The 26,506-nt window shown below is 46.3% G+C and overlaps 1 protein-coding gene across 5 annotated transcripts in view; it reads left to right on the plus strand.

Moving 5' to 3' along the window:
- Positions 1 to 26,506, plus strand: part of syne1b (spectrin repeat containing, nuclear envelope 1b) — a 151,176-nt gene that overhangs the window by 93,253 nt on the left and 31,417 nt on the right. For 4 of the 5 annotated variants that reach the window (XM_035743513.2, XM_035743516.2, XM_035743512.2 and 1 more), the window contains exons 88-128: positions 85 to 240; positions 477 to 629; positions 807 to 989; positions 1,255 to 1,392; positions 1,709 to 1,894; positions 2,157 to 2,279; positions 2,366 to 2,548; positions 2,759 to 2,902; positions 3,121 to 3,300; positions 3,606 to 3,731; positions 4,754 to 4,873; positions 4,962 to 5,123; positions 5,341 to 5,535; positions 5,763 to 5,942; positions 6,875 to 7,078; positions 7,781 to 7,912; positions 8,154 to 8,254; positions 8,448 to 8,601; positions 9,781 to 9,915; positions 10,193 to 10,348; positions 10,693 to 10,902; positions 11,025 to 11,126; positions 12,513 to 12,632; positions 12,778 to 12,978; positions 13,237 to 13,410; positions 13,681 to 13,812; positions 14,644 to 14,840; positions 15,124 to 15,256; positions 15,586 to 15,768; positions 16,311 to 16,460; positions 20,863 to 21,039; positions 21,244 to 21,399; positions 21,598 to 21,753; positions 22,099 to 22,269; positions 22,543 to 22,676; positions 22,841 to 23,045; positions 23,339 to 23,521; positions 23,759 to 23,905; positions 24,332 to 24,486; positions 24,589 to 24,736; positions 25,420 to 25,514. In XM_035743513.2, the coding sequence (XP_035599406.1) occupies positions 85 to 240; positions 477 to 629; positions 807 to 989; positions 1,255 to 1,392; positions 1,709 to 1,894; positions 2,157 to 2,279; positions 2,366 to 2,548; positions 2,759 to 2,902; positions 3,121 to 3,300; positions 3,606 to 3,731; positions 4,754 to 4,873; positions 4,962 to 5,123; positions 5,341 to 5,535; positions 5,763 to 5,942; positions 6,875 to 7,078; positions 7,781 to 7,912; positions 8,154 to 8,254; positions 8,448 to 8,601; positions 9,781 to 9,915; positions 10,193 to 10,348; positions 10,693 to 10,902; positions 11,025 to 11,126; positions 12,513 to 12,632; positions 12,778 to 12,978; positions 13,237 to 13,410; positions 13,681 to 13,812; positions 14,644 to 14,840; positions 15,124 to 15,256; positions 15,586 to 15,768; positions 16,311 to 16,460; positions 20,863 to 21,039; positions 21,244 to 21,399; positions 21,598 to 21,753; positions 22,099 to 22,269; positions 22,543 to 22,676; positions 22,841 to 23,045; positions 23,339 to 23,521; positions 23,759 to 23,905; positions 24,332 to 24,486; positions 24,589 to 24,736; positions 25,420 to 25,514 (6,440 nt within the window). The remainder of the gene's footprint in view (positions 1 to 84; positions 241 to 476; positions 630 to 806; positions 990 to 1,254; positions 1,393 to 1,708; positions 1,895 to 2,156; positions 2,280 to 2,365; positions 2,549 to 2,758; positions 2,903 to 3,120; positions 3,301 to 3,605; positions 3,732 to 4,753; positions 4,874 to 4,961; positions 5,124 to 5,340; positions 5,536 to 5,762; positions 5,943 to 6,874; positions 7,079 to 7,780; positions 7,913 to 8,153; positions 8,255 to 8,447; positions 8,602 to 9,780; positions 9,916 to 10,192; positions 10,349 to 10,692; positions 10,903 to 11,024; positions 11,127 to 12,512; positions 12,633 to 12,777; positions 12,979 to 13,236; positions 13,411 to 13,680; positions 13,813 to 14,643; positions 14,841 to 15,123; positions 15,257 to 15,585; positions 15,769 to 16,310; positions 16,461 to 20,862; positions 21,040 to 21,243; positions 21,400 to 21,597; positions 21,754 to 22,098; positions 22,270 to 22,542; positions 22,677 to 22,840; positions 23,046 to 23,338; positions 23,522 to 23,758; positions 23,906 to 24,331; positions 24,487 to 24,588; positions 24,737 to 25,419; positions 25,515 to 26,506) is intronic. The other variant, XM_035743515.2, reaches the window with a different exon arrangement.

A 26,506-nucleotide genomic window follows, 5' to 3' on the forward strand; every position in this document is an offset into this window, starting at 1 on the left:
TAAATTAAAGAATTGTTATGTGAGTGGCTTGTTTTTGAGTCTTGGTACATGTGCATGACCATGTTTCTACTATGTATTGTACAGGTGGTGCACAGTGATGTGATCGGGTACCGTCAGCATTTGGATAAGATAGCTGAGCAGCAGCAGAGCAAGTATCTGGACCTGTACACCATCCTGCCCTCAGAGATCTCCATGCAGCTGGCTGAGGTGTCGCTTGCACTGGGGGCCATCGAGGACCAGGTACCGGACTATCTAGCGCTTGCTATTTCTCACTGGGCCAGTTTCCTGGACACAGATTAAGCCTAGCCATGAACTAAAAAGCCTGTTCAATGGAGAATCTCGATTAAAATAGATAAAATAGAATCTGTGTCCAGTCTACTACATCAACTACTGTATCTTTTACTAATGTAGATGTTAAGAAATAGAGAAGTTATTACAGGGTTAAGTGTGTACGTTTTTCTTCTGAATTTCCTGAGGTTCTATCCAAAGAGAGAGAGATTCAGAAGACGAGAGACATCAAGGAGGACTTCAGTTCCAGGATCCATGACGTGTCGGAGAAGATGAAAGCCATCTCCACCAGACTCAAAGACAAAGCCAGTGATGTCGAACATGCTAAAGACGAGACCAAGGTGAGCGGGAGCTGAAGACGCTCATGCATATGACTCTGAATAAGGGTTTGGGGTCAATTTCTTGTCAATTCAATCAATTCAGGAAGTAAACTGAAATACATACAAAAGTGAATGAGCACCCAGAGCTGCTATCCTGGTCAGTCCGTTTAACCCCGAGTTTCTCTCCTCTCTCCTCAGTGTCTTTGTGATGACCTGGAGAGCTGCCGTCGGACTCTCTCAGAGCTGGATGCTGCGGTCCAGGAGTTCGGCAGACGGAACCCCGTCTTGGCCAAACAGTTGAGCGATGCCATAGTCAAGTTAGGAGACATCCACCACCACACTGCCCGACTGGCCGAGTGTAGAACCATCTGGCTCAAAAAGGTTAGGAACCAATTGTATAAATGTTTTGAGGGGCGGAAACACAATATACATGAGAAGTCTTGTTGTTACACTGAAGAGGTGGCATTAATGTACTGTGTTGCCCAGCCCAAAATGTTTATATGGGGCCATTTGACTTTTAATTGTAAAAGGTGCTATTTATACCATAACGTACATTACCCATACATTGTCGGTGTCATTAAAGTATGCGTTTCCCTGCTGTTGTTCCCTGGTTCCTCAATTCCTCTCTGTTATCTCACCTGTCCAGGCCGATGCCCATCTAGAGGAGTACAGTGAGATGCTGGACTTCATAGTGAGGTGGTCGGAGAAAGCCAAGGGCCTGGTGAGGGCCAACATCATCTGGAACTCCTCCCCTCATCTGCAGGAGCAAATAAGGATGTACCAGGTGGGTGGAGACATGAATAAACACATGTAGAGTTACCGGATTGAAATGCTGATAGAGACTGTATGAAACTCTCACTGTTCACTTCCACTGTACCATCTTCAACAATACTGGTGGTGTTTGTGTGTGTAAGGAAATAAACATGGGTTATGTTCCCCTGTCTCCTATCATTATCCCTCCAGGATGTTACTTCTTTTCTTATTTACCGGCACCTCTTAGGGTCCATCCATCACTGGTTGGCCCTTTTTTTTTCAAAAACAGTGTCTTCTTATTCCATTCATTGTGTTGTGCTTTCCCCCTCCCCTCCCCGTCCCATCAGTCTGTGCTGCGTGAGTCCCGGGAGCTCCATGGGGACCTGCAGGCCATGGGAGAGAAGGTGGATCTGCTATCTGAGGTGCTGCAGACGGAGAACATGTCCCAGCAGGTGTGTGAGCTCAGCCGCAACACAGAGGAGCTCCAGCAGACCATCAGGACACGACTGCAGAGCCTACAGGACGCAGCCAAGGTACTGACTCAGACATACTGTATGCACTGACCTTGCATTTTAGCCTAGCATCTGTTTTCACTGTTGTTAGTCTCAGAGACGGTCACATAGCTTTTAGCATCTGTGTTATTCTCACCTGTACGTACAAATATATTTGATTGATTGACCTGTGTGTAGTGACAGACGGTTAGCATGACTTGATTAGCTAGCCAGCTAGCCCTCAGAAGATTTGGTTCTGGGTTCTGAGATGAATCTGTGTGTGTGTCCTGTGTCGGCCTCTCAGAGTATGGAGCGTCTGGAGTACGAGGTGAAGACCCTACATGTTGCTCTGGAACAGGTCCAAGCTACACTGACCTCTCCTGAGTTGGCCCGACAGAGTCTCAAGGAACAACTGGCCCAGAGACAGGTAACTACTCCTTCTGCTGCTGCTGCTGCTGCTGCTGCTGCTGCTGCTGCCGAGAATGTGACGTTCCCTCCTGTCTGTTTTCCTAGCGTCTTCTGTCGGAGATGGAGGGCTTCAAGCAGCAGGTGCAGGCGGTGCAGCTGTGTCAGAGCGCCCTGCGCGTCCCAGAGGAGGTGATGCCTGGCCTGGCTATCTGTCGCACGGCACTGGGCCTACAGCAGGAGGCCAGCCAGCTGCAGCATGTCGCAATACAGCAGTGCAACATTCTACAGGTAGGGAGGCCTCAGCACAATCATGAATAATTCATTCGATTGCCTGTGACTGAAGTCTTGTGTTAGTTTCCCCGAGCTAATGGCTAGGTTTTGAGGAACACAGAAAGTCACGGTTTGAATCCGGTTGGCCACACCTGCAAGCCAAGAGCAGTTGACCTCCTACATTGTGCACCAGTATCAACATTCCTCGATTTCTTGTCCCTTCTGTAGGAGGCTGTTGTGCAGTATGAGCAGTATGAGCAGGAGGTGAGGCACCTCCAGGGGCTGATAGAGGACGCCCACAGAGTCATCCAGGACCGACCCATTCCCACCAGCAACATCCAGGAGCTGCAGGCTCAGATCCTACACCATGAGGTACTTCTACATACTGTAGCATTACCAATGGAAAGGAATGCAGAATTGTGAAAACCTCCAGGTCCAGGTGCTGGTAGGAACAACTAGGTACCCAAAGCAAAAAAAACAACAACGACAAAAAGGACACTCGTTAAGCTGTAAAATGTTAGGACTATATGGATGCTTTGTTCCCCTGTTGTCACCATAACCACTGACCGTGATCGGGATGTTTCTAACAGGACCTGGCCCAGAAGATCAAGGGTTACCAGGAGCAGATAGCCAGTCTGAACTCTAAGTGTAAGATGCTTGCTGTGAAGGCCAAGCACGCCACCATGCTGCTCACTGTGAGTGACACGGAGGGGGAGGGGCTTACTGAGGAGGATCTGGATGGAGACACACACAAGCCCTCTGTAGTCATGGTGAGAGGCCAACTCCCCTCCCCAATCGAGCTTATCGATGTGGTAAACGATACGAGTTTACTAATTGTACAGCATGTTTTTTTTATTACTTTGTGTGTTTTCTGGTTTATTAACAAATCACTCCTCTGTTAATCCTGTGACCCTTTATCAAATCTCGAGCTAGCATGATGTCTGTCTGAAAGACTCCACTCTCTGTGGTGGACTTTTAACAAATTCACACAATCTTCTCTGCATGTGTTTTCTGATTAAAACCTGGATGCTATGTCTGTCTGTTCTGTCTAACTCTGATCCTATGGTGTGATCAGATGACAGCTGGCCGCTGTCACACCCTCCTGTCCCCTGTCACGGAGGAGTCTGGGGAGGAGGGCACCAACAGTGAGATCTCCTCTCCTCCTGTCTGTCGCTCCCCCTCTCCCATCACTCACTCCCAGGTCTGTTGCACTCCCTCTCCCATCACTCACACTCGTGCATCACCTACTGAGCTCTTTCTTTCTTTCTCTCTCTCTCTCTCTCTCTCTCTCTCGCTCTCTCTCTCTCTACTCTAGCTGCAGACCATGAGATATGAGATACATCTCCATATCCTGTCATCCTGTATGCCTCAAATTAAATGCATTGCGTTAGCACAGATTAATGCATAGCAAGGCTTCTATACTTCTCCATTAAGGGCCTGGGCCCAGTTGCATAAAACATCTTAGGTGTTTCCCTTAAGGGTTTACCTTAAGGAATCATTTCCTCTTAACTAAGGGAAATGTTTAAGGGCGTTGCATAGAGCCCTCAAATATTTCCTTAGGTAAGGGCATATGTTAAGGGGTTTTACAGTAGTTTGAAGGCCGGTATGGCTAAAAGAGTATCTGGTTACCACGGAGACGGCCTGATTCACTGACAACTTCTCCTCAAAGAGATCACTTTTATTTTTTGAGATAGCAACATAGAACTTCTACAATCAAGACAGGATAACCAAATTGCTCCAGAAGATAATAAAATCCTGTTTCTTGTAGCACATTTTTTATATTATATTTATATTACTTTCTAGTACGTCAAGCTAGTTTACAGAGGACATAGCTAACTAGCCAGCTAGCTGAGTAGCCATGGATTGTGCACTTTCCATTGTTTAGCTAGCTAAAGTAAGTAGCTAGCCGGTTGATGTTTTTCTTTTGGAACCCAGAGCAGATGAAAGCAACATTCAACTCCACCAATGTTATTTACATTGCAGTTAATGGACCTCATGGGCACCCTTAACTTTTTCACATAATTTAAGGGGGAAATTCTCCTTAAAATATTTTATGCAACTGACTTAAAGTTAAGGAAACTTTAAGGGAATAGATAAGGGGGGAAATTCATTTAAGGTGTTTTATGCAACCAGGTCCTGACCACTTACCTTATTGTGTACCTACCTATGCACCGAGTAACATTGTGATGCTTCTCTGTATATGTTGCTCGTGTTTTCTTTCAGATGGGACTGGGACGAGCCACCCTCACCAGAGCCCCCATACAGGAGCTATATGACCCGACATTTGAATCTGTGGCCAACTTCGATGACCTGCAACGCTCCTGGGAGACCTTGAAGAATGTGGTACTCAATGCATATCGATTAAACATTTCATCGGCTATTTAGGAAAGTGTATCTGCCTGCTACCTAGTTCCTATCGTTCCCTTTACAGATCAGTGAGAAGCAGAGGACTCTGTACGAAGCGTTGGAGAAGCAGCAGCGCTACCAGGGTTCTCTCCAGTCTATCTCCTCTAAGATGGAGTCCTTAGAGGCCAAACTCAACGAGCCACTGAAGGCTGACAGGAGCACAGACAGTCATATGGAAGCCCATCAGGTAAGGGAGAATCAGTATTGCTACAAGGGAAGTCTTTTGTAACATTCCGCTATGCTCAAGATACCAATTTCCACAAGGCAGTAAACCTATTTGACATCTCGAAATGCTCAAAAAACAAAAATTCCTGCTCGAGGTAGCAATCCTGTTGTAACATCTCAGTATACTCATGACTCAATATCTTCCCATCATAACTAAATACTGTTATTCCCTCTACCAGGCCATGGGTGAGGAGATCCAGAGTCTGCAGGAGGATATAGACAAGCTGCAGACCAGCTTCTCAGAGGAGCTGGGTACTGATGCTGTGGACTCGGACACGGCCGACCGGCTAGCCATGCAGTCCTCCCTCACTGTCCTGGCTGAGAGGATGGCCACCATACATATGAAGGCCACAGGGAAACTACAGCTTCTGGAGGTACAGTGATGCTCCCAATACCTTTTCTCTCTCTCTTTTATATTTTTGTTCGGATAGGTGCACTTCCACTTCTTCATTTCATTTAGCTGTATTTGAGTGTCTTAGGTCAGGCTCATCACGAGAGGGCCATTAAAAGCATGTTTGTTGAGGGGTCGAGAGGTTCACGAACATCACAACAAGCTGTGTCTGGCCTTACTTCATGTGGTGTCTTCTGATTCCCTGTCCAGGAGCGTACGACTGACCATCTAGAGGAGCAGCGTCAAGAGCAGGCCTTACAACACTACCTCGACCAGGCTGACCAGATGGACCACTGGCTGCTCAGCACCCGCTCTGCACTCACAACCTTCCTCCAGCCCAGCGTTAAGGAGGATGAGGAGGACATGGAGGAGCAGCTCATAGACTGCCAGGTTAGAACAGAGCGCCCCCTACTGGCGGTTACTCACGCCTACGCACAGACGCCCATATGCACGAACGCAGACAGAGACCCTTTATTTAAAAGCTCCTCCGTGAGTCACATGCGTTTTCCCCTTTTACACAACTGCTCATTTAACATCCAATTATTAAATACCACTATAACTCCCCTTTTTGATCCTGCCTGCCACATATGGATCCACCCGGGAGGGGTAGGAACCTGGCAGCAGTAAACAAGAGTATTAGCAGCAGTGTTAGAGGGCAGGGCTGCCTTCAGAGGCCTGGTAAGGTTCCTAAGCGTCTGTAACACTAGTCTAGTTAAGCAGATTATGCAGAAGTCTTCTGTGTGACTGCATGGGGCCGTGTCTTCAGGTGGGAGGCCTTATTTGCCAGATTAATAGATTCCGACTGCAGGGATTGGTGTTGGTGTTGGTGGTGGAGCTGGATCAGCCTGCTAGAATATCCAAGTAGGAACTGACGAGAGGAGGGAGGCGGGGAGTTGAAACCTGTTCAACTTACCGATACACACACACAGGATATGGGTCTATATATGGAGGAATCTCCTTTGTGCACGGATCTTTGAGGAAGCATTTACTATGGGACATCTGTGGTAGCTTTGGATCTTTTCATTACAAGGGTCTACAACAGTCCAGGCCACTTGGTGAATCTATAGTTTTGATCTTGAGCATGCGACGTGAAGGATTAGTGCTGGTGTGTTGGGCTGTGCTGGAGGCGAGGGTGTTGGTAGGGAGGTGGACCTACAATGAGAGCAGGACAGTACCTACAGAGACCTGCTGCTGGGTCTTCTGAAGTGGTCTATACTGACCCTTGGACTGGAGTCCCCGTTGACTGAAGCTGCCTTGCGGGCAGGGCCTGCCTGGTATCCAGCACCATGTTTGAGATGGCCTCTCTCCTCCTGCTGCTCCAGAACATGCTGCAGGAGATTGAGCAGAGGGTGGTGGCCCTGTCGGAGCTGACCATGCGGAGCGAGAGTCTGTTGCTGGAGGGGAGGCAGGAGATGCGGATGGACATGAGGGAGGACGCTGAGCAGCTGGCCAGGAAGCTGCGGAGGCTGAAGGGAAGTCTGCTGGAGCTGCAGAAGATGCTGCAGGACAAACACATCAACATTCAGGTGAGTCAGGCTGCTTCTGGATACCTGCCCTGTAGCTTACTTCTACAGTAAAAGGTGCTGCCGGATTTATCTGCAGAGAGGAATGTACTGGTAGATCTGTGACCTGGCTACTGCTACAGTCATCTGCGACTGAAACCTCTTTAGAATAATTACTTCAATTTGACTGCAGACAGTGTTTACTGAGGTGCCTGGTCGCTTATTTGACCGACTGTGTTCAAGTCCAGGTCTCCTGGATCATGTTAGACCACAGCGCTAAAGCCTATGCCTTCACCTTGTTTGTCCTGCAGGCCACTCTAGCATGGGATGCTTTTCAGGAGCTGAAAGGCCCATTGAGGAAGCATGTACATGTAATGTCTGTTCTGAGCCTTTAATGTAATGTCGTCTGTCTTTGACATGGTCCCTGATTGTCATCTACTATTCTTTATTGTGGCTAATGTGTGCAGGGATATGATTGGGTGAACTGGATTGCATACACATTTGCTTGAATTATTTCAACCACTCTATTGTTTGAGGTTTAAAAATCAAAATAAGGAATTGACTTATAATCAAATGACTTGTAATCCTCACCAGCCTTGATGGTTTTTCGGTCTTGTTGTCAAGATGTGAATCAAACGAATCCTTACATGAATAACCATTTCTCTTGTCATTTTTCTCACTATTGTTTCCATAAGTAACCCTCTCTCTGCTTGTGTCCTTCACCAGGGCTTCCTGCAGGACCAGGAGGACAATGAGTCTGACTCTAGCCTGTCTCCGGGGCCCAGTGTACAGGACTGGCTGGCCCAGGCCCGTACCACACGCTCACAACATCACCAGGACAGCCTCCAGAGACAGAGGGTAGGGTAGTCACTCTCAAACACACACCATCGCACTAGTGCTGCCATGCCAGTGTAGAATCTTTGTTTTGTTTGGTTGTTTGCGTGTTCATTCATTTGTTCCTTCCTTCCTTCCTTCCTTCCTTCCTTCCTTCCTTCCTTCCTTCCTTCCTTCCTTCCTTCCTTCCTTCCTTCCTTCCTTCATTCATTCAAAGAGAAGTCATTGCTGTTAAGAGTGGTCATGTTTGTGCCTTGTTGTTTAGGAGCTGGAGGAGCAGCTAGCAGAGCAGAAGAAGCTGCTCCAGTCAGTAGCCAGTAGAGGAGAGGAGATCCTGATCCAGCAGGCCTCACCCAGCAGTGTCAGGTATGGCCATGAAACAGTGAATCCACAGCTCTGCCTTTGTGATGCTTTACTACAAAGTAGTAACGTGAATCCACTTTAACACAACAACACAGGGTTCTGACAGTTTATTTTGAATTACCAGAGGCCAATAGGACTTATCCTCTGTGTAATGTTTTTATGTTATATCACATTCCGTCTATTCTTTTGTCTGCAGTATGACAGAGCCCTTCTCTCCGGAGCTCCTGCAGGAGAGAGAGACCCGGGCTGCCCAGCAGCAGATGAGACAGAGGTGGGAGAGCCTGAGGAAAGAGCTCAGTACCAAACTCCAGCTCCTACAGAAAACCCTGGAGCAAGACAACAAGCAACCGGTACTGACCCCACCGTCAACACCTATCCCAGCGGCCAAAACCAGATTACAACCAGTTATTTTTGGTTGTGCATCAGCAGTTTGTCTGTTATGTCAGTCACTGATAGTCACTCAATTAGCCATGACAGAGAGTTAGCAAGTTAGTTTAGCCAGCTATCTAAACTTGTAGTAATCATGGCCAAATACTGACGCAGGGCACGTGCTCAGGGGCACTGACCTCCAGGGCGCTGTTACGTATATGTCGGGAGTCAGGAAGCAGGTGCAGAAGGTGAGTTTAATAATGATAATAGCAGATAAACCAAACATGAGAAGACTGCCGAACGGGAATGAAAACAAACCAATACTGCCTGATGACTGAGGCTACTGAGGGGTAAAATAAAGGGAAGGTAATCAAAGTGATAATGAAGTCCAGGTGTGCGTAATGATGGGGAGCAGGTCTGCGTAACGATGGTTGTCAGGACGGGTGGTTAGTAGACCGGTGACGTCGAGCAGTGGGGAGGGGAGCGGGTGTAGGTGACAGGGGCCCACATTGATTTTGCTAGTCACTCTCACTCAGATATCATATTAACATGGCATAAGTCATGGAAAAATTATGTAGAATTTCAGGAAATTAGCTTTAAAACTGAGAAAAAAAATCTCTGTCCCATGGTAAAATTAGTAGAGTTGCATGGCATTTTTATTGAAACATTTTTATTGAACTTTTATTTAACTAGGCAAGTCAGCTAAGAACAAATTCTTATTTACAATGACGGCCTACCCGGGCCAAACCCGGATGACGATGGGCCAGTTGTGCACCGCCCTATGGGACTCCCAATCACGGCCGGATGTGATACAGCCTGGATTCGAACCTCAAATCAAATCAAAGTTTATGGGACTGTAGTGATGCCTCTTGCCCTGAGATACAGTGCCTTAGACCGCTGCACCACTCGGGAGCAATTTATTTGTTATAAAATTGCAAAAATGTTCTCTCTGCCCCATGCCAAAATGTGTAGAATTGCAGTAAATTAACTTAACATTTTTCTCTCCGCCTTCAAGAGGAGGCCACTAAAATGTTTTTCTACGATGTGGGGGGCTCCCAAACCAAAACACGCAGGGCCCCCAAAAGGCTAGGGCCAGCCCTGCTCTGAGGTAGAGTACAGTGACGTCTTCTGACAGTGATAGTGTGCATACTCTGTTCCAGGTTTACTCCAGAACGGCCAGAGTGACTACCTCTGGGACCCTGTTTAAAGGAGAGACAGATAAAACAGAGGACAAGTCTTCACTGAAGACGTTATATGATGGTTTCAGCCAGACAATGGAGGAGATGTCTTCTCAGGTAGGTTATAACAACACTATAACATCCCTCCCTTTTATTGTACTGTAGGTTGTCCTTGTTTTCGGCTGTTCAATTATGTTTATGTATGGAAATATATATAAGACAACTATGCACTGTATCTATCGGGGATGGGGCCAATTCCATTTCATCTGAATTGACTGAATTGTAATGGGAATTTCAGTTTACTTCTTAAATTGATGGAATTCAAACGGAATTTGAGCTTACGTCCTTGATTGACTGTATTGAAATGGAATTGACGCCAACCCTGGTATCTCAGACTAAGGCCTCTGCGGGCCAGGTGATGCCAATGGAGCAGCAGCTCTACCAAGCCGTGTCAGCTACCTCCTCCTGGCTGGATGATGTAGAGAACACCCTCTTCTCTGGTGCTGCCCTGCTGGCCGAGAACGCGGAGACACAGCTACAAAACCAGGAGGTAGGCCACTGCAACACCTGAATAGTAACATCCCTTTGTGTAAAGCACAAAACGTCTGCTCTCCTAGTGTTATATCATCTCAAAATGTGATCATGGTCTTCAGAAACAGTCCTCTGGTCCTGCAATCACTCCCCTTGCCCTTCGATGTTTGCAGATCTGAAGGATCTGATAAGTGCTGCAGTGGTGGAGCTTCCACCGTATTGCTTCCACCGGAGAGATCTGCAAACATGGAGGAGTTAGGGCCAAGGGGAAGGGGGAGGGAGCAAAAAACTCCTTCCAAGCCTTCCTGTGTATCACCTGGTACCGTGCATGTTTTGTGACGTTGTCATCTCTGTTTCCTCCAGGCCTTAGGGAAGGATGTCAGTGAGGTGAATGGGGAGGTGAGCCACAGTCGGGGTCTCCTGGGCCAACCTACAGGGCTGTGTGGGGAGGACCAGGCCCTGCTAGAGGACACACTGGACTGTCTGACAGAGAGGCTAGGGACTATGGACTCTGCCCTGGGGCGACGCTGTGAACACATGAGGACCAGGATGGAGGAACTCACTGCCTACCAGGTCAGGCTATGTGGTGTAATCTCTATGCTTTAGTTCTCTAGGCTACTGAGCATGTGGTGTACTTCTTGGACTAAAAAGCTTGCAGTTATGCATTGAGTTTGATCTCGTATTGGTTTATGCAGACGGAGTCACAGCTTCTCCTCACTGATCTAACCGACACCAAGTGCCAGATTCTTCAGACGTTGGCGGGAGCCACGGACAGAGCAGCCTCCAAACAACTTGAGGTAAGATCTGTGATGGCAGTCCACGAGTACATGACACTTCCTTCTTAACCGACCGTATAAAAGATAGAGTAGAGTACCTCATGATCAGCTGTAGACCACACTATCTACCAAGAGAGTTCTCATCTATATTATTCGTAGCCATTAATTTACCACCACAAACCGATGCTGGCACTAAGACCACACTCAACTAGATGTATAAAGCCATAAGCAAAGAAGAAAATGCTCATCCAGAAGCGGCGCTCCTAGTGGCTGGGGACTTTAATCCAGGCAAATTTAAATCTGTTTTTCCTTTCTACCAGCATGTCACATGTGCAACCAGAGGGAAAAAAAACTCCAGACCACCTTTACTCCACACACAGAGACGCATACAAAGCTCTCCCTCGCCTTCCAATTGGCAAACCTAATTCTATCCTCCTGACTCCGGTTTACAAGCAAAAACTAAAGCAGGAAGTACCAGTGACTCGCTCAATACGGAAGTGAGATCAGATGACGCGAATGCTACGCTACAGGACTGTTTTGCTAGCACAGACTGGAATTATGTTCCGGGATTCACCCAATGGCATTGAGGGCTATACCACCTCAGTCATCGGCTTCATCAATAAGTGCATTAAACTATCATGGTCCAAACACACTAAGACAGTCGTGAAGAGGGCACAACAACACCTATTCCCCCTCGGGAGACTGAAAAGATTTGGCATGGGTCCCCAGATCCTCAAAGTTATACAGCCGCACCATCGAGAGCATTCTGACCAGCTGCTTCACCGCCTGGTATGGCAACTGCTCGCCATCTGACGGCCCAATTCATCACTGGGGCCAAGCTTCCTGCCATCCAGGACCTATAATATTAGGCGGTGTCAGAGAAAGACCCCAAAAATAGTCAAAGACTTCAGTCACCCAAGTCATAGACTGTTCTCTCTGCTACCGCACAACAAGCAGTACCGGAGCGCCAAGTCTAGGTCCAAAATGCTCCTTAAGACTGCTGAACAATTAATCAAGTTGCCATCCGGACTATTTACATTGACCCCCTCTTCCCTTTGTTTTTACACTGCTGCTACTCGCTGTTTATTATCTATGCATAGTCACTTTACCCCTACCTACATGTACAAATTACCTCGACTAACTTGTACACCCACACATTGACTCGGTATCCCCTGTATATAGCCTCATTATTGTTATGTAATTTTAATGTGTTTATTATTATGTTTTACTTTAGATTATTGAGGAAATATTTTCATAACTATTTCTTGAACTGCAGTGTTGGTTAAGGGCTTGTAAAGTAAACATTTCACGGTAAGGTCTACTACACCTGTTGTATTCGGTGCATTTGACAAATACAAATTGATTTGATTTGGATGTCTAAGATGCTAATTGGGCTCTCTCCTGCAGGTCATTGCTGAGGCTGAGGAGAGTTTGAGAGAGTTTGAGCGGAGGATTACCCAGCTCAAAACCAGAGGAGCAGAGCTACAGGCAGACCAGATCTCCACCAACGAACTGCTAACGCTACAGGTATCTGAACTCCTCTTTACAGACAGTTCTTACAAACAGACACCCAAAGATAGTGTTTTAACACTGCTTAAGCATTGGTGAATCGTATCATATCTGGAGGTGTTATTCTGCTTCTCTGTCCTCTCTCCTCCTCCTCTTCCTCCAGGATACCTACGAGGAGCTGGTGATGACGGTGGGGTCACGGCGTAGCGGCCTGAACCAGAACATGGCTCTGAAAGGCCAGTATGAGAGGGCTCTACAGGATCTGGCTGACCTGGTGGACACCGCTCAAGACAAGATGGCTGCCGACCAGAGGATCATCGCCAGCTCTGTGGAGGAAGTACAGATCCTCCTGGACAAGCACAAGGTAGACTTTAACCGTACATATAAGTCTCACAGTATTACAGCAATTTTGGATAGTACAAAGAATTATATGCATAGTAAGTATATTGTCAAAAGGCAATTCAAGAGTATATCGCTCAATAATGATTTAAAGTCCGCTACAAGGGAAGACATGTCTCTGGTTCACCATATTGGATATTCCCACAGGGTGCTTTTCAGAAGACCATAGCTGGGGGGGGCAGGCATATCTCAACATTATACCATCTCTGGTTTCTTTCTCTAGGAGTTCTTCCAGGGTCTTGAGTCCCATATGATCCTGACAGAGACATTCTTCAGGAAGATCAGTGGTCTGGTGGTTCCCAGGGAGAACCAGAGTCTGGAGGAGACTCTGGCCCAGGCCCAGGGAGTCCTCAAACAGGCCCACAGGAGAGGAGTGGAATTGGAATACATACTGGAGGTCAGAGACGACCACAAAACAAACTGCTATCATACTTATCAATCAGTCAAATACCCTTTTCACACTAGTGCCAAGCTGTACTGTACTGGGCTGGCCTGGTTACGTACCCACCAGACTTGCTGGAACCATGCTGGAAAGGACCATGTAAAAAGGCAATGTCCGAGCCAGCACAGTACATCTGGGGTCGGCACGATAGTCTGAAAAGGTTATATCTGTAACCCGAGTATAGCTGACTTGTTACTTTTTCATGAGTTATCTGTGTGTTTTTAGACTTGGAGCCGTCTGGTGCAGGACTACCAGGCTCTGTGTAGACAGCTGGAGGCAGTGGAGGGTAGCATCCCCACAGTGGGCCTAGTGGAGGAGACTGAGGAGAAGCTCACTGAGAGGAGCTCACTGTGTCAGGTACAGTATGCCACTATCATCCCTCTGTACAATGGCATGCAACCATAACAGAAAACCAATGGCGCTCTAATGTATACGGTGTGTTACTTTTGCCATATCTTATACTACCTTCTAATAGCATCATACACAGCACCGCCCTAATCTTTATCATGATGTTCCTAATGAATTCCAGGTAAACTACCTGGTAAATAGGACAGTAAAATAAAATGCTACCAAGCATACATTTGATATGTATTTATGCAGCGGTGGGGAAAGTACTTAATTGTCCTACTTGAAGATTCCTTAATAGGTAAAGGTAAAGGTAATAGGTAAAGGTAATACCTTGATAGAAAATGACAAGTAAAAGTCACCCAGTAAAATACTACTTGTCTAAAAGTATTTGGTTTTAAATGTACTAAAGTATCAAAAGTATAAACCATTTCAAATTCCTTATATTAAGCAAACCAGACGGCACAATTTACTGTTTTTATTGACAGATAGCAAGGGGCACACTCCAATACGCAGACTACATTTACAAATGAAACATTTGTGTTTAGTGAGTGCCAGATCAGAGGCAGTTGGGATGACCAGGGATATTCTCTTGATAAGTGTGTAAATTAGACAATTGTCCTGTCCTGCAAAAGCATTCAAAATGTAACGAGTACTTTTGGGTGTCAGGGAAAATGTATGGAGTAAAAAGTACATTATTTTCTTTAGGAAGGTAGTAAAGTACAGTACAGATACCCCAAAAAATTACTTAAGTAGTACTTTAAAATATTTTTATTTAAGTACAAGTATCTACACCACTGCCCCCCTCTCATCATCTTGGTTTACCTAATCTCCTCACCATAGAGTCTGATGGATAGACTGACGGAGCACCAGCACAAGCTGTACCAGGTCCTGGAGGAGGGGAAGAGGTTGCTGCTGTCTGTGTGCTCTCCTGGCCTGGAGAACCAGCTCACAATGCTGGGGGAACACTGGCTAAGCAACGCTACCAAGGTCAACAAGGAGCTGCAAAGACTAGAGGCCATTCTCAAACACTGGACCAGGTCAGGGATGAACCCCAAGGGATGTTATTTAAAGTGCACTGTATGAGATATTTTCTCCGAAAATATTAGCTGCACTTCATTGAGCTTGCCTGGCACATTGGGATCAATTAAATAGTCCCAACCCCATCCTTCTGTCACTTAAGGCAGGTCTCAAACAGAAATTCAAATTATTTGAAAAAAAATAAAGCACGACTTGAACCTAGGTCTGTACTATATGTAAGTGGATATTTTGGAGAGTTTGAATAGCACCCACTCAACCGGTTCCTCTCCATTTGATGTCCAGGTACCAGAAGGAGTATGCAGAGCTAAATGGCTGGCAGCAGTCTGCTCTAGAACGTCTGGAAATCTGGAACACACAGGCAGACTTGGTTCCACAGGAGATGGAGACCATCAGGAATCATCTCTCTGCCTTCCTGGTGAGTCAACATGTCAAAAGATTGGGTGATACCTTATAGGGGGTTAAGTTTAGGCATAAGGGGTTAGAGAACCATTACCCGGAACTTAAATTCCGCCTGCTGTATACACATACTAGTGGTCCTTCTGTGGCTCAGTTGGTAGAGCATGGCGCTTGTAACGCCAGGGTAGTGGGTTCAATTCCCGGGACCACCCATACGTAGAATGTATGCACACATGACTGTAAGTCGCTTTGGATAAAAGCGTCAGCTAAATGGCATATATTATTATTATATTATTATTATATTATATTCCATGTGAAACTGACTGTTATATCGTTCTCTGTTCACAGGAGTTCTGTAAGGAGGTGGAGACTCATTCATCTCTGAAGTGCTCTGTGATGACAGAGGGCAACCAGCTCATGAGGCTGAAGAGGGTTGACACCGCAGCCCTGCGTTCTGACTTGGCCCGCATGGACTCACAGTGGACCCAACTACTCACACGCATCCCAATGGTGCAAGAGAAGCTACACCAGGTACTGTCTGACCTCTGAACCCAAAACCAAATCTTGCGTGAACACTGTCCAGCTTCTCGATTTAGTAACAGTGGTTTACGGTAACTGTGTCTCACGAGAGACAAGGCACAGCACCCTATTCCACTACATAGTGCACTACTTTTGACTAGAGCTCTATGGGCCCTGGTCAAACTTTGCACCCTATGAAGGAAATAGGCTTCCATTTGGGATGCAGTTTAGGTACTGCCGGAAACCGGCTTATCTGGTCAGGGCAAATAGGATTAGTGTTTGACTCCTACTCTTCTGCTTCACTCTCATACAGTAGTTAGATCAAGCAACACCTTATTTTCTCGACCATGTTGTGTATAGAAGTTCTATCTATTAGAGGAATGTCTATTTTTTACTATTTTTGTATGCAAAGAAGCTCTCCTTTTCCCTTATTTAGGAATGCCAGGCTGGAATCAAAAAGTAAAAACAGAGCAATTCAGTTTGGATCCAGGCTAGTAGGCTATTTTTCTCCCTTTTGCATACGTTTCATACATTGGCCCGTTTCTTTTCCTCAGCTTCAAATGGAGAAGCTGGCCTCTCGCCACGCCATCTCTGAGCTGGTCAACTGGATGTCTCTGATGGAGATTGTGATCAAGGAGGACGAGGAGAACCTGAAGGGAGCAGTGGGGTCGACTGTCATCCAGGACTATTTACAGAAGTATAAGGTAGGGAACATAACACTAAATAGGTTTCCATCCAATTGGCGAGAGATTGTCCTGCGAATATAAAAAAAAACAATATGCACATTTTCCCACCAGAGATGTTTCCATCAAATTGACTTGAAGATAAGTCTGTGCGTGAAGACATAGTGCACACAAAAATACCTTTGCGGTTAAATTCCCATGTACCGAAATAACAATACAAGTTAAATGGGTTTCCGTTGCATTTTTAACTCTACTGATGGTTCTCACAAAACTGTTTTAGATAGCAAGTTTGCCCGCTCTGGTATTGGCACGTGTGCTCTAGCCAACAGTATAGAGACAGGCTACAGCGAATTGTTGGCTACGTCACCAGTATAACCTACATCAGGGGTTCCCAAATGTTTTCACTCAGGCCCCCCTCCCAGCATTGGTGAACATTCCGTGCCCCACCTGCATGAGCGTCACATCTATTTACTATGGGCACAATCACTGTTCTTGACAGAAATTGTTCACATCCCTCTTGTTGGCGGATAGAACATTTTGCCGTTTTAAAGCTCATTTTCTTGCAATTGCAATGTAGCAGGCCTAAGCATGTGGGATTTCCACGTCACCAAGTTCAATAACCAAACATGCACCAGTAACACAAATAAATGCAAATGAGGAGTTTATTAGGGATTTTGGTACACTGGAGAAGAAGGGGGAATTCACCAGGTTCTAATCACCTCACAGTCCACAAGCCATTCTTGTTGTCTGTTCCGTTTTCCAGGGGTAATCCTCACACTCGGGTCCTCAGCCCATCCGGTCCAGTACACAAGGGAGGTAGTCTGTCAGTCCAGGTCACAATGGGTAATCTCACTGATATTGCTCTCTCTTTTCCCACTCTTCATAACGCACTTGGCTCTCTCCTACTCTGCGCCTCTGTGCAGGCTGCTTCCTCCTTTATCACCTGGGCGGGCAGACGTATCCTGGTCAGATCTGTCAGGAGGCTGGCTAAGGAGGCAAAGTGGGGAATACATTTCTGGTAGTAACTAGTCAACACCACAAACATGCGTACCTGCTTCTTGGTGAGGGGGCGGGGACCGCCCCGAATCGCCTCCACTTTCTTCACCTGGGGTTTGACACATCCCCTGCCGATCGTGCACCCCGGGTCTTCCGCCTCCCGCAGGCCGAGCCGACATTTCTTTGGGTTCACTGTTAGCCCTGCATCCCGTAAGGCCTGCACTACTGCGCTCACCTGGTTTAGATGTCTCCCACTCACTCCCATGGATCACAATATCGTCGATGTATGCCGCCGCGTACTTCCAATGGGGGTCGGAGAACCTGGTCCATCAACCTCTGGAAGGTGTCCGGGGCCAAGTGCAGTCCAAAGGGCAGCTTCTTGTAATGGAACAGACCATAGTTCTCCCGTACCTCGGGAGCTAAGGGCACCTGTCAATAACCCTTTGTGAGGTCGAGCATGCTGATAAATCGGGAGGTCTCTAGCCGTTCGGTTAATTAATCAATTCGGGGCATGGGTTAGGCGTTGAACTTTGAGATTTCATTTACCTTCCTAAAATCATTACAGAATCGGATGGTGCCATCTGATTTCGGCACCAGCACTATGGGGCTGCACCACTCACTGTTCGACTCTTTGTTATGTCAGCTTCCAACATCGTTTTTCCTCAGTCCTGACAGCTTCTCTCCTTGCTTCCGGTATGCGGTAGGGTCTCAACTTCACCTTTTTCCCGGGTTCAGTGATGATGCGGTGCTGTACCAAATCGGTGTGTCCTGGTTCACTGGATAACACATCCTGGTTTCGGCCGACCAACTCGCTCAGCTCCTGCTTCTGGGCTTGGCTCAGCTGCTCCCCCATTGGAACCTCTGCTGGCTCGGTCTCTGTGGTAGCCTTCTTTGGGAAAATACAGAGTATGGGAGTGCGTCAGCTGCAGAACACATGGTACAAAGGGACAGGGTACCAACAACAACGCCAGACATTCATCATTCTTCTTCACAACCTGATATAGCAACCCTTTCTTTATAGCAAAATGGGGGTAGGTTATTTGACTTACTCCTCCACGGGCTTTCCGTCCACTACGGTCACCTGCTGGAGAGCGCTGGCCAAGTTGGGATCCTCCAGTTGGGCCGTGCCGAACCAGCCCGCTAGAGAGGCGGGCTCTGGTGCCACCTCGTGGTCCATTGGGAACATCTCTTCCAGACTCGCCACCTCTCCCTCCAGTCTGGCTTCTTAAAGTGGACCGATGCGCGAGGGGATCGGTCCACTTCCTGGAATCCACACATCCGGGCATCCCTCCTTCTGGTGTCCCTCCCACCTCTCCGAATTCCTCCTCCCTTCTGGTTCCCTCGGTTCCCCACATCTCCGGACATACTAGTCCACAGTTTATGGAACGTTGTGAAATCCCTTCTGATAAGTACTGGCACAGGCAAGTTTGGGACGACTCCCACTGTTCCCGTGTGTTGTCCCTTTGTGGTCTGTAAGTGGAGGAGTGTGGTAAGGGTAGTCCTTGGTCTCACCGTGTATGCACGTGATGGCCACGGTGTTAGTCAGGTTCTGGGACTGGGTGAAGTCAGGTCGAAACAGGGTCACCATAAGTGCTGTGATGTCCTTTCCGTTGGCTCTTACCGGAGTGACAGAGGAAGTACCACTCTTCTCAGCCCAGCATGCCATCAGTAAGCCGCTGGAATGCCCGGTGGCTACCTCACTGTCGGAGGCCGAAGGCATCGCTACATCTCGGTCTGGGAAGTTCCAGGTGATGTGTCCCTGCTCCCCACACTCGTAGTATTTCTTGCTGTCCAGGAAGGGCTGTCGTCACAGGGAGTTGGCTGTTGGTCCCCCCCATCGTTGGCTCCTTCAGGCGAGTGGAGGGTTCTGCCTTCCGTGATTGTCCGCTGCACAGGACCTCCAAAGCCACCTGTTGCCCTTCCATCAGTTCCACCAGCTGATCTGCACTCTGTGGGTTAGCTTGGCTGGCTAACCTTTTATCTTAGAACAGGAGAGAGCGTAAAATGTTTCTATGACCACTTTCGATGGTCATGAGCGTCATGGGTTTAGCAGTTAGCCAGCTCTTGGCCAGCCTAATTAGATCACCTCACAGTCCACAAGCCGTTCTCGTTGTCCGTTCCGTTTTCCAGGCGGAATCCTCACACTCGGGTCCTCAGCCAATCCGGTCCAGTACACAAGGGAGGTAGTCCAACAGTCCAGGTCACAACAGAAAATCTCACTGATAATTGCTCTCTCTTTTCCCACTCTTCATAACGCACTTGGCTCTCTCCTACTCTGCCCCTTTGTGCAGGCTGCTTCCTCCATTATCCCCAACACCCTGGCTTAACGAATGACAGCCTTGCCTCGTTGGGACAGGAAGTCCATATAAGGCTCGAGGATGGAGCCAGCGGTCTGCCAGATAACTCCCCTGAATAACCACTCCCCTCACCTCTCCCTGCCGTCTGCCACAACATTTTGACATGTCTAATGTCTTAGTCAAGTGACGTTTGAGTGACTCGAACATGAAAAGAAATCTATGGGCTAAAAATCCTACATGTAGCTAAAAAGGTTAGCTGACTTGGGCTAGTTGATCTGGACATTTCTAACAAGTTATAAATTGCTCTCTAAGGTATGCAATGACAGACATGACAAGAGGAATACGGATGATGCACTACCCAATTTCGAAATTTCACCTTGTGCTGTCTACTATTACAACTTTCAAAAGTTAGTTGAGAGCCAAAAAAAGAAACGATCCACAGTTTTGGAACCTCTGGCCTACATGATGAGATTATTACGGACAAAAGACCAAGATTATAATGGACAAAAGAGCAGCCAAGCGTCGATCATCATGTCACCAGATTAAGACACTCAATATGTATTGGAAAGGAGCATCAAGAATAAACCTTGCACTCCTTCGTAACTTATTTAATCTGTAGCCTAATAAACGGCACACTTTCCCAAGTCGTAGTGGGAGGACGCGTGACTCCAAGTTTATTTTTCGATATGATTATTATATAAATATTTGCTCATAAAAGCGTTTCCACCGACATTTCTCGCATAATTCACTTTACCGACACAAAAAGATCCCACCTTGTCTAGGGTATTTTGTTTTGTCGACATTTGGAAAGTTTACAGAAAAATGTTCTGTTTCCATCAGGCCTGTCATTACATGCACTTTACTCGCATACAAAGCTTAGATGGAAACCTGGTTACTAAGACTCAAATATTCCATATATATTTCAAGTATTTTTTGTCTTAATGGAGCACCTTCTGTACATTCTCACAACCCATCGTAAATAATGAATGACTCTCTCACTCTAAAAGATAACGCAGAATACAAATGTCTGTTAGACAATAAAGTGATCTTCTTTTTGTCCTTCTCTTTTGCCTTACCTCTCTCGCTCTCTCTCTCTCTCTCTTTCGCTCTCCTTCTTTCTACTTCCCCAGGGCTTCAGAATAGATGTGATCTGTAAGCAGCTGACGGTGGACTTTGTGAACCAGTCTGTGCTCCAGATCAGCGGTCCAGATGTGGAAAGCAGGCGCAGCGACAAGACAGACTTTGCGGAGAGGCTTGGAGTCATGAACCGACGCTGGCAGCTACTACAGGGACTCATCACGGAGAGGGTGAGAGAGAGAAAACAAACCACGTTCAACCTCAACTTTCAGGGTTCTTCCTGGAACCAAAAGGGCTTCTCCCATCGGGACAGCCGAAGAATCCTTTTGAAATCCTTTTTTCCACGAGTGTAGAGACTAGTTTTGATCAGAGGGATTATTTCATTGTCTCAGTACAACGTATTGAGTATGTGCCCTGCTGTGTTGTGTGGTTAGGTCCAGTTCCTGGAGACTCTGCTGGAGGACTGGTTGGACTATGAGAACAACATACAGGGCCTGAAGACCTGGCTGCTCACTCAGGAGGAGAGGCTGAAGAGGAAACACAGGATAGAGGACCTAACCTCCGTACAGAACGCCCTCAAAGACTGCCGGGTAGGAGTACCTGCTGTCTACACTTTGTATTGATTTATTATATAAATCACATATTTATTTTACACTGTGTATATATACTCTGTAGGCCTTTGGGTTTCAATTGTTTGGTTTTTATTCAATGAAGAATCTTGATCAGGTTCATGATCTTGACGTTGATCTTAAACCTCTGACTGCTCTCTCTTTCCACTGCTCCTGCAGGAGATGGAGGAGGTGGTGAAGGAGAAGGAGGGTGAGGTGGAGCGCGTGGAGGAGCAGGCCTGTGCCCTCATCCAGAACAAAACAGATGAGGCCTGCGCTGTTGTCATGGAGACGCTCCAAGCTGTCAATCACACCTGGGCTAACCTAGATCACCTTGTAGGCAGAGCTATCTTATCTTCTGTTAATTTCACTCTATATACATCTCTCTCCTTCATCCACTATTTATTCTCTATAGAGTTTAAATAATGTGTGCTTAGTCTCTGCGTTATATAAGAGTATATGAGAGTGATAATAGATCTAACCCACTATAAGTACCCCATAGTCACCTATTACTGCATACTCTGCAACTGCCCCATTTCAACTACCTCACACTCATTCAGCTACTATGACGATCCCCCGTTCCAGAAAAGTACTAAACACAACTGCAAAAACAAGTAAGTTCCTTTAACTACTTTTTAAGTGCAGACCTTATTGGTCTTCTCCATCTCTGCTCCGCCCCAGATTGGGCAGTTGAAGATCAGCCTTGTGTCAGTGCTGGACCAGTGGAGTCTGTACAAGCTGTCTTCAGAGGAGATGAACGGCTACCTGATGGAGGGGAGGTACTCTGTGTCTCGCTTCCGCCTCCTCACCGGCTCTCTGGAGGCTGTACAGTTACAGGTGGAGAGTCTACAGGTAATTCTAGGACGAACATGCATCTCAGGCTTTTAGAAATGTGTTTTTCCCCCACCCTGTTTTATTTAATGACTGGTTAAACCTACACAGTAGCCTTTATTCCTAAAGTGTGGGTGTACTAGTTCCATCCCCCTCAAGGATTTAAACACATTGGATTGGTTTAAGAAATATGGTAAAGATGATATCCAATACTTCTACGTATTTGAGGGGTTGTGGAGAAGTGGACACTTCGGGAGGAATTTGGCCTAATTATGTTTGACTTGTTTTGTGTAGAACCTACAGAAGGACCTGGAGAAGCAGGAGAGCAGTCTGAGGAAGTTTGGCTCTGTGACACACCAGCTGCTGAAGGAGTGCCACCAGTCTGTGTCCGACTGCCTCAACAATACCCTGAAGGATGTCAACGCTAGGTTTGTTTGTTTATTTGGATCACTTTATGACCTCCACGGGGGCTTATCTTCCATGAATGGGTGAGAACCACCGGTGTTGATCAGTTGATCCAGCAACAATATTATGTTATTGATCCAGGATCCATTGATCCAAGATGTTCATCATCTATGTATGTTGTGTCTAGGTGGAGCAGTCTGCTGGAGGAGATCTCTGAGCGTCTGAGGAGCAGTAAAGCCCTGTTACAGCTGTGGCAGCACTACAAAGAGCTGTATGAACAGAGCTGCTCCAGCATCCAGCTGCAGGAGGAGCAGGCTGGCCAGCTATTGGAGACTGCCTGCAGCAAGGACATCGCAGACGAGGAGGTGTCCACCTGGATTCAAGACTGCAGTGTAAGTTGGAACAGGGACCGTGTTGGATTGATCCTTTTACATACGCATAGGACTCAGTATTCATGAACTGTCATCTACCTTCAAAAGCCTTTTTGCCTATATGGTCTATTATGGAAAGAAGTGTTGGCACACTTGAATCAGATGCTAGTTTCAGGGTTTAATGTCCTAAGCTTTCAGTCAACAATGATCCTTGTCTGAAAACATAATGACATTTGGTCATATTGCTTTGTGATAATAGATGATTTGTGTTCTGTTACACTCATGTGTGTTGGTGTATGGTGGTGTCTCTCCAGGAGTTGCTGCGGGCTCAGGTTCCAGTGCAGGCATCTCTACAGGTTCTCCAGGAGCTGGGAGATCAGCTGAAGCAACAGGTGGAAACCTCTGCAGCGTCCGCCGTCCAGTCAGACCACCTCTCTCTAACCCAGCGCCTTGCCACCGTGGAGCAGGCCCTCAGCAGGCAGCTCATTACACTACAGGTACAGGGGAATATGGGACCAGATTTACCCAACAAGACAAGCGTTTACCACGTTCAGAAGTTAATGTAACCTCATGCTTCTGAGATCTTCCAAAGAATGTAATTTTCAGTTGCTTCAATAGCCATTGGTTCATTCCTCTTGGCCTTGAAAAATGTATTTACATTTCAATGGGACTCACCTGGATGAATTTTGCATGTATAAATAAATACATCTCTTGTCCTCCAATCCCTCCTCCAGATGGGAGTCCAGGACTATGAGACCTTCAGTGAGCAGCTGGATTCGTTGGGGCGCTGGATGGTGGAGGCCGAGGAGGCTCTGAAGGTCCAAGATCCCAACGGTTCTTCTGACCTGTCCATCATCCAGGACCGCATGGAGGAACTCAAGGTAAGTCAGCACCGTGATTTAGCTATATGACTGTGATCCAACTATAAAAAGAGGTCAAAAACTCAATCCTTTGCTCCTTTATTCTCCTCGTGTACGCTCATTGGAGAAGACTTTACGGGTGAAAACAATATGGAAGCTCTTTAGGCTGGTCTTTTACATGGTCCTTTATTTTAGATGATATCGATAAAGGAAAGGAAACAATTCTTAGACAATATATGCCTTTTAGCAGACACTTCTATCCAAAGCGATTTCGTCATGCATGCATTCATTTTATGTATGGGTGGTCCCAGGAATCAAACCCACTACCGTGGCATTACACGTGCCATGCTCTACCAACAGTTTATTAGACCATTAGAAAAAGCCATTGTCCTGGGGTGAGTTAATTTCACTGAAACTCACTACTAGTTGCTCTTGTTCCCCCTGCAGAGAAAGATTCTGAGATTCAGCAGCATGGCCCCTGACCTGGAACGTCTGAATGAGCTGGGCTATCGGCTTCCTCTTAACGACACCGAGATCAAACGCATGCAGAACCTTAACCGGAGCTGGTCCTCAGCCAATGCCCAAACCACTGAGAGATTCAGGTAAGGTTGAAAACTGAAGTTCATGAAATAAGGTAAATTCGTGAAATATTCACGACTGAAGGTTTTTGGTTCTGATATTATTGGTTCTTTGTCTCTCCTCAGTAAACTGCAGTCATTCCTGCTGCAGCAGCAGACGTTCCTGGAGAAGTGTGAGACGTGGATGGAGTTCCTGGTACAGACGGAGGAGAAGCTAGCCGTGGGGATATCTGGGAACTACCAGAGTCTGATGGAGCAACAGAGAGCACACGAGGTACTGGAGGAGTCCTGCTGGAATAGAACCTAGTAGTGAACCCAGCTGGAAAAACCTGTTATAGTGACTTCAATCCATATTACAACCAGTTCTGAAACAGTTCTGGTTGTGATGACATAATTTCATCCAGCTTTGCATGCTGGGATTTGGGACGTCTGGATTCCATAGAGTCATCAGGACTGCTATTGTGCAATAATTAATGCAATGCCGCTTTCTAAGATGCAGTTAACCTGTCTAGGAACGGGGTTCCGCTAGCGGGATTCTTGTTAATCCAACCACAGTGTCCGATTTCAAAAAAGCTTTTCGGCGAAAGCATAACATTATGTTAGGTCAGCAACTAGTCACAGAAAGCATATAGTGATTTTCCATCGAAAGAAAGGAGTCACAAAAAAGCAGAAATAGAGAGAAAATTAATCACTAACCTTTGATATTCTTCATCAGATGACACTCCCTGGAGAACATGTTACACAATACATGTATGTTTTGTTCGATCAAGTTCATATTTATATCCAAAAACCTCAGTTTACATTTGGCTTTGCCTCCAAAACATCCCGTGAATTTGCACAGAGCCACATCAATTTACAGAAATACTCATAATAAACATTGATAAACGATACAAGTGTTATTCACAGAATTAAAGATATGCTTCTCCTTAACCAGATCTGAATGTGTTTTCTCCGCAGCTATTCCAAGCTGAGATGTTCAGTCGTCAGCAGATCCTTCACTCCATAATCAGTGATGGCCAGAGGATGCTGGAGCAGGGACAGGTGGATGACAGGTACAGTACACTGCAAACGTATGTAAAGTGTGTTGATACACATACAGTTGAAGTCGGAAGTTTAAATAAACCTTAGCCAAATACATTTATTTATTCACAATTCCTGACATTTAATCCTAGTAAAAATTCCCTGTCTTAGGTCAGTTAGGATCACCACTTTATTTTAAGAATGTGGAATGTCAGATTAATAGTAGAGAATGATTTATTTCATATTTTATTTTTTTCACAGGTTCAGTGGGTCAGAAGTTTACATATACTCAATACGTATTTGGTAGCATTGCCTTTAAATTGTTTAACTTGGGTCAAACGTTTGGGGTAGCATTCCACAAGCTTCCCACAATACGTTGGGTGAATTTTGGCCCATTCCTCCTGACAGAGTGTAACGGTTTTCATCCTCCTCTTCTGAGGAGGAGTAGGAAGGATCAGACCAATACGCAGCGTGGTAAGTGTCCGTCATATTTTTAATCAAAACTGAACACTACACAAAATGAAAACGAAACAGTTCCGTGTGGAAAATACAGACACAGAAAATAATCACCCACAACTAAAATGGGGAAAACAGGCTACCTAAGTATGATCCTCAATCAGAGACAACGATCGACAGCTGCCTCTGATTGAGAACCATACCGGGCCAAACACAGAAATACAACATAGAAAAAAGAACATAGACTACCCACCCCAACTCACGCCCTGACCAAACTAACACACAGACATAATAAAGGAAATAAGGTCAGAACGTTTACACAGAGCTGGTGTAACTGAGTCAGGTTTGTAGGCCTCATTGCTCGCACACACTTTTTCAGTTCTGTCCACAAATGTTCTATGGGATTGAGGTCAGGGCTTTGTGATGGCAACTCCAATACCTTGACTTTGTTGTTCTTAAGCCATTTTGCCACAACTTTGGAAGTATGCTTGGGGTCATTGTCCATTTGTGACCAAGCTTTAACTTCCTGACTGATGTCTTGAGATGTTGCTTCAATATATCCACATAA

This window comes from Oncorhynchus keta, chromosome 29 (assembly GCF_023373465.1).
Source record: "Oncorhynchus keta strain PuntledgeMale-10-30-2019 chromosome 29, Oket_V2, whole genome shotgun sequence".
Lineage (NCBI taxonomy): Eukaryota > Metazoa > Chordata > Actinopteri > Salmoniformes > Salmonidae > Oncorhynchus > Oncorhynchus keta.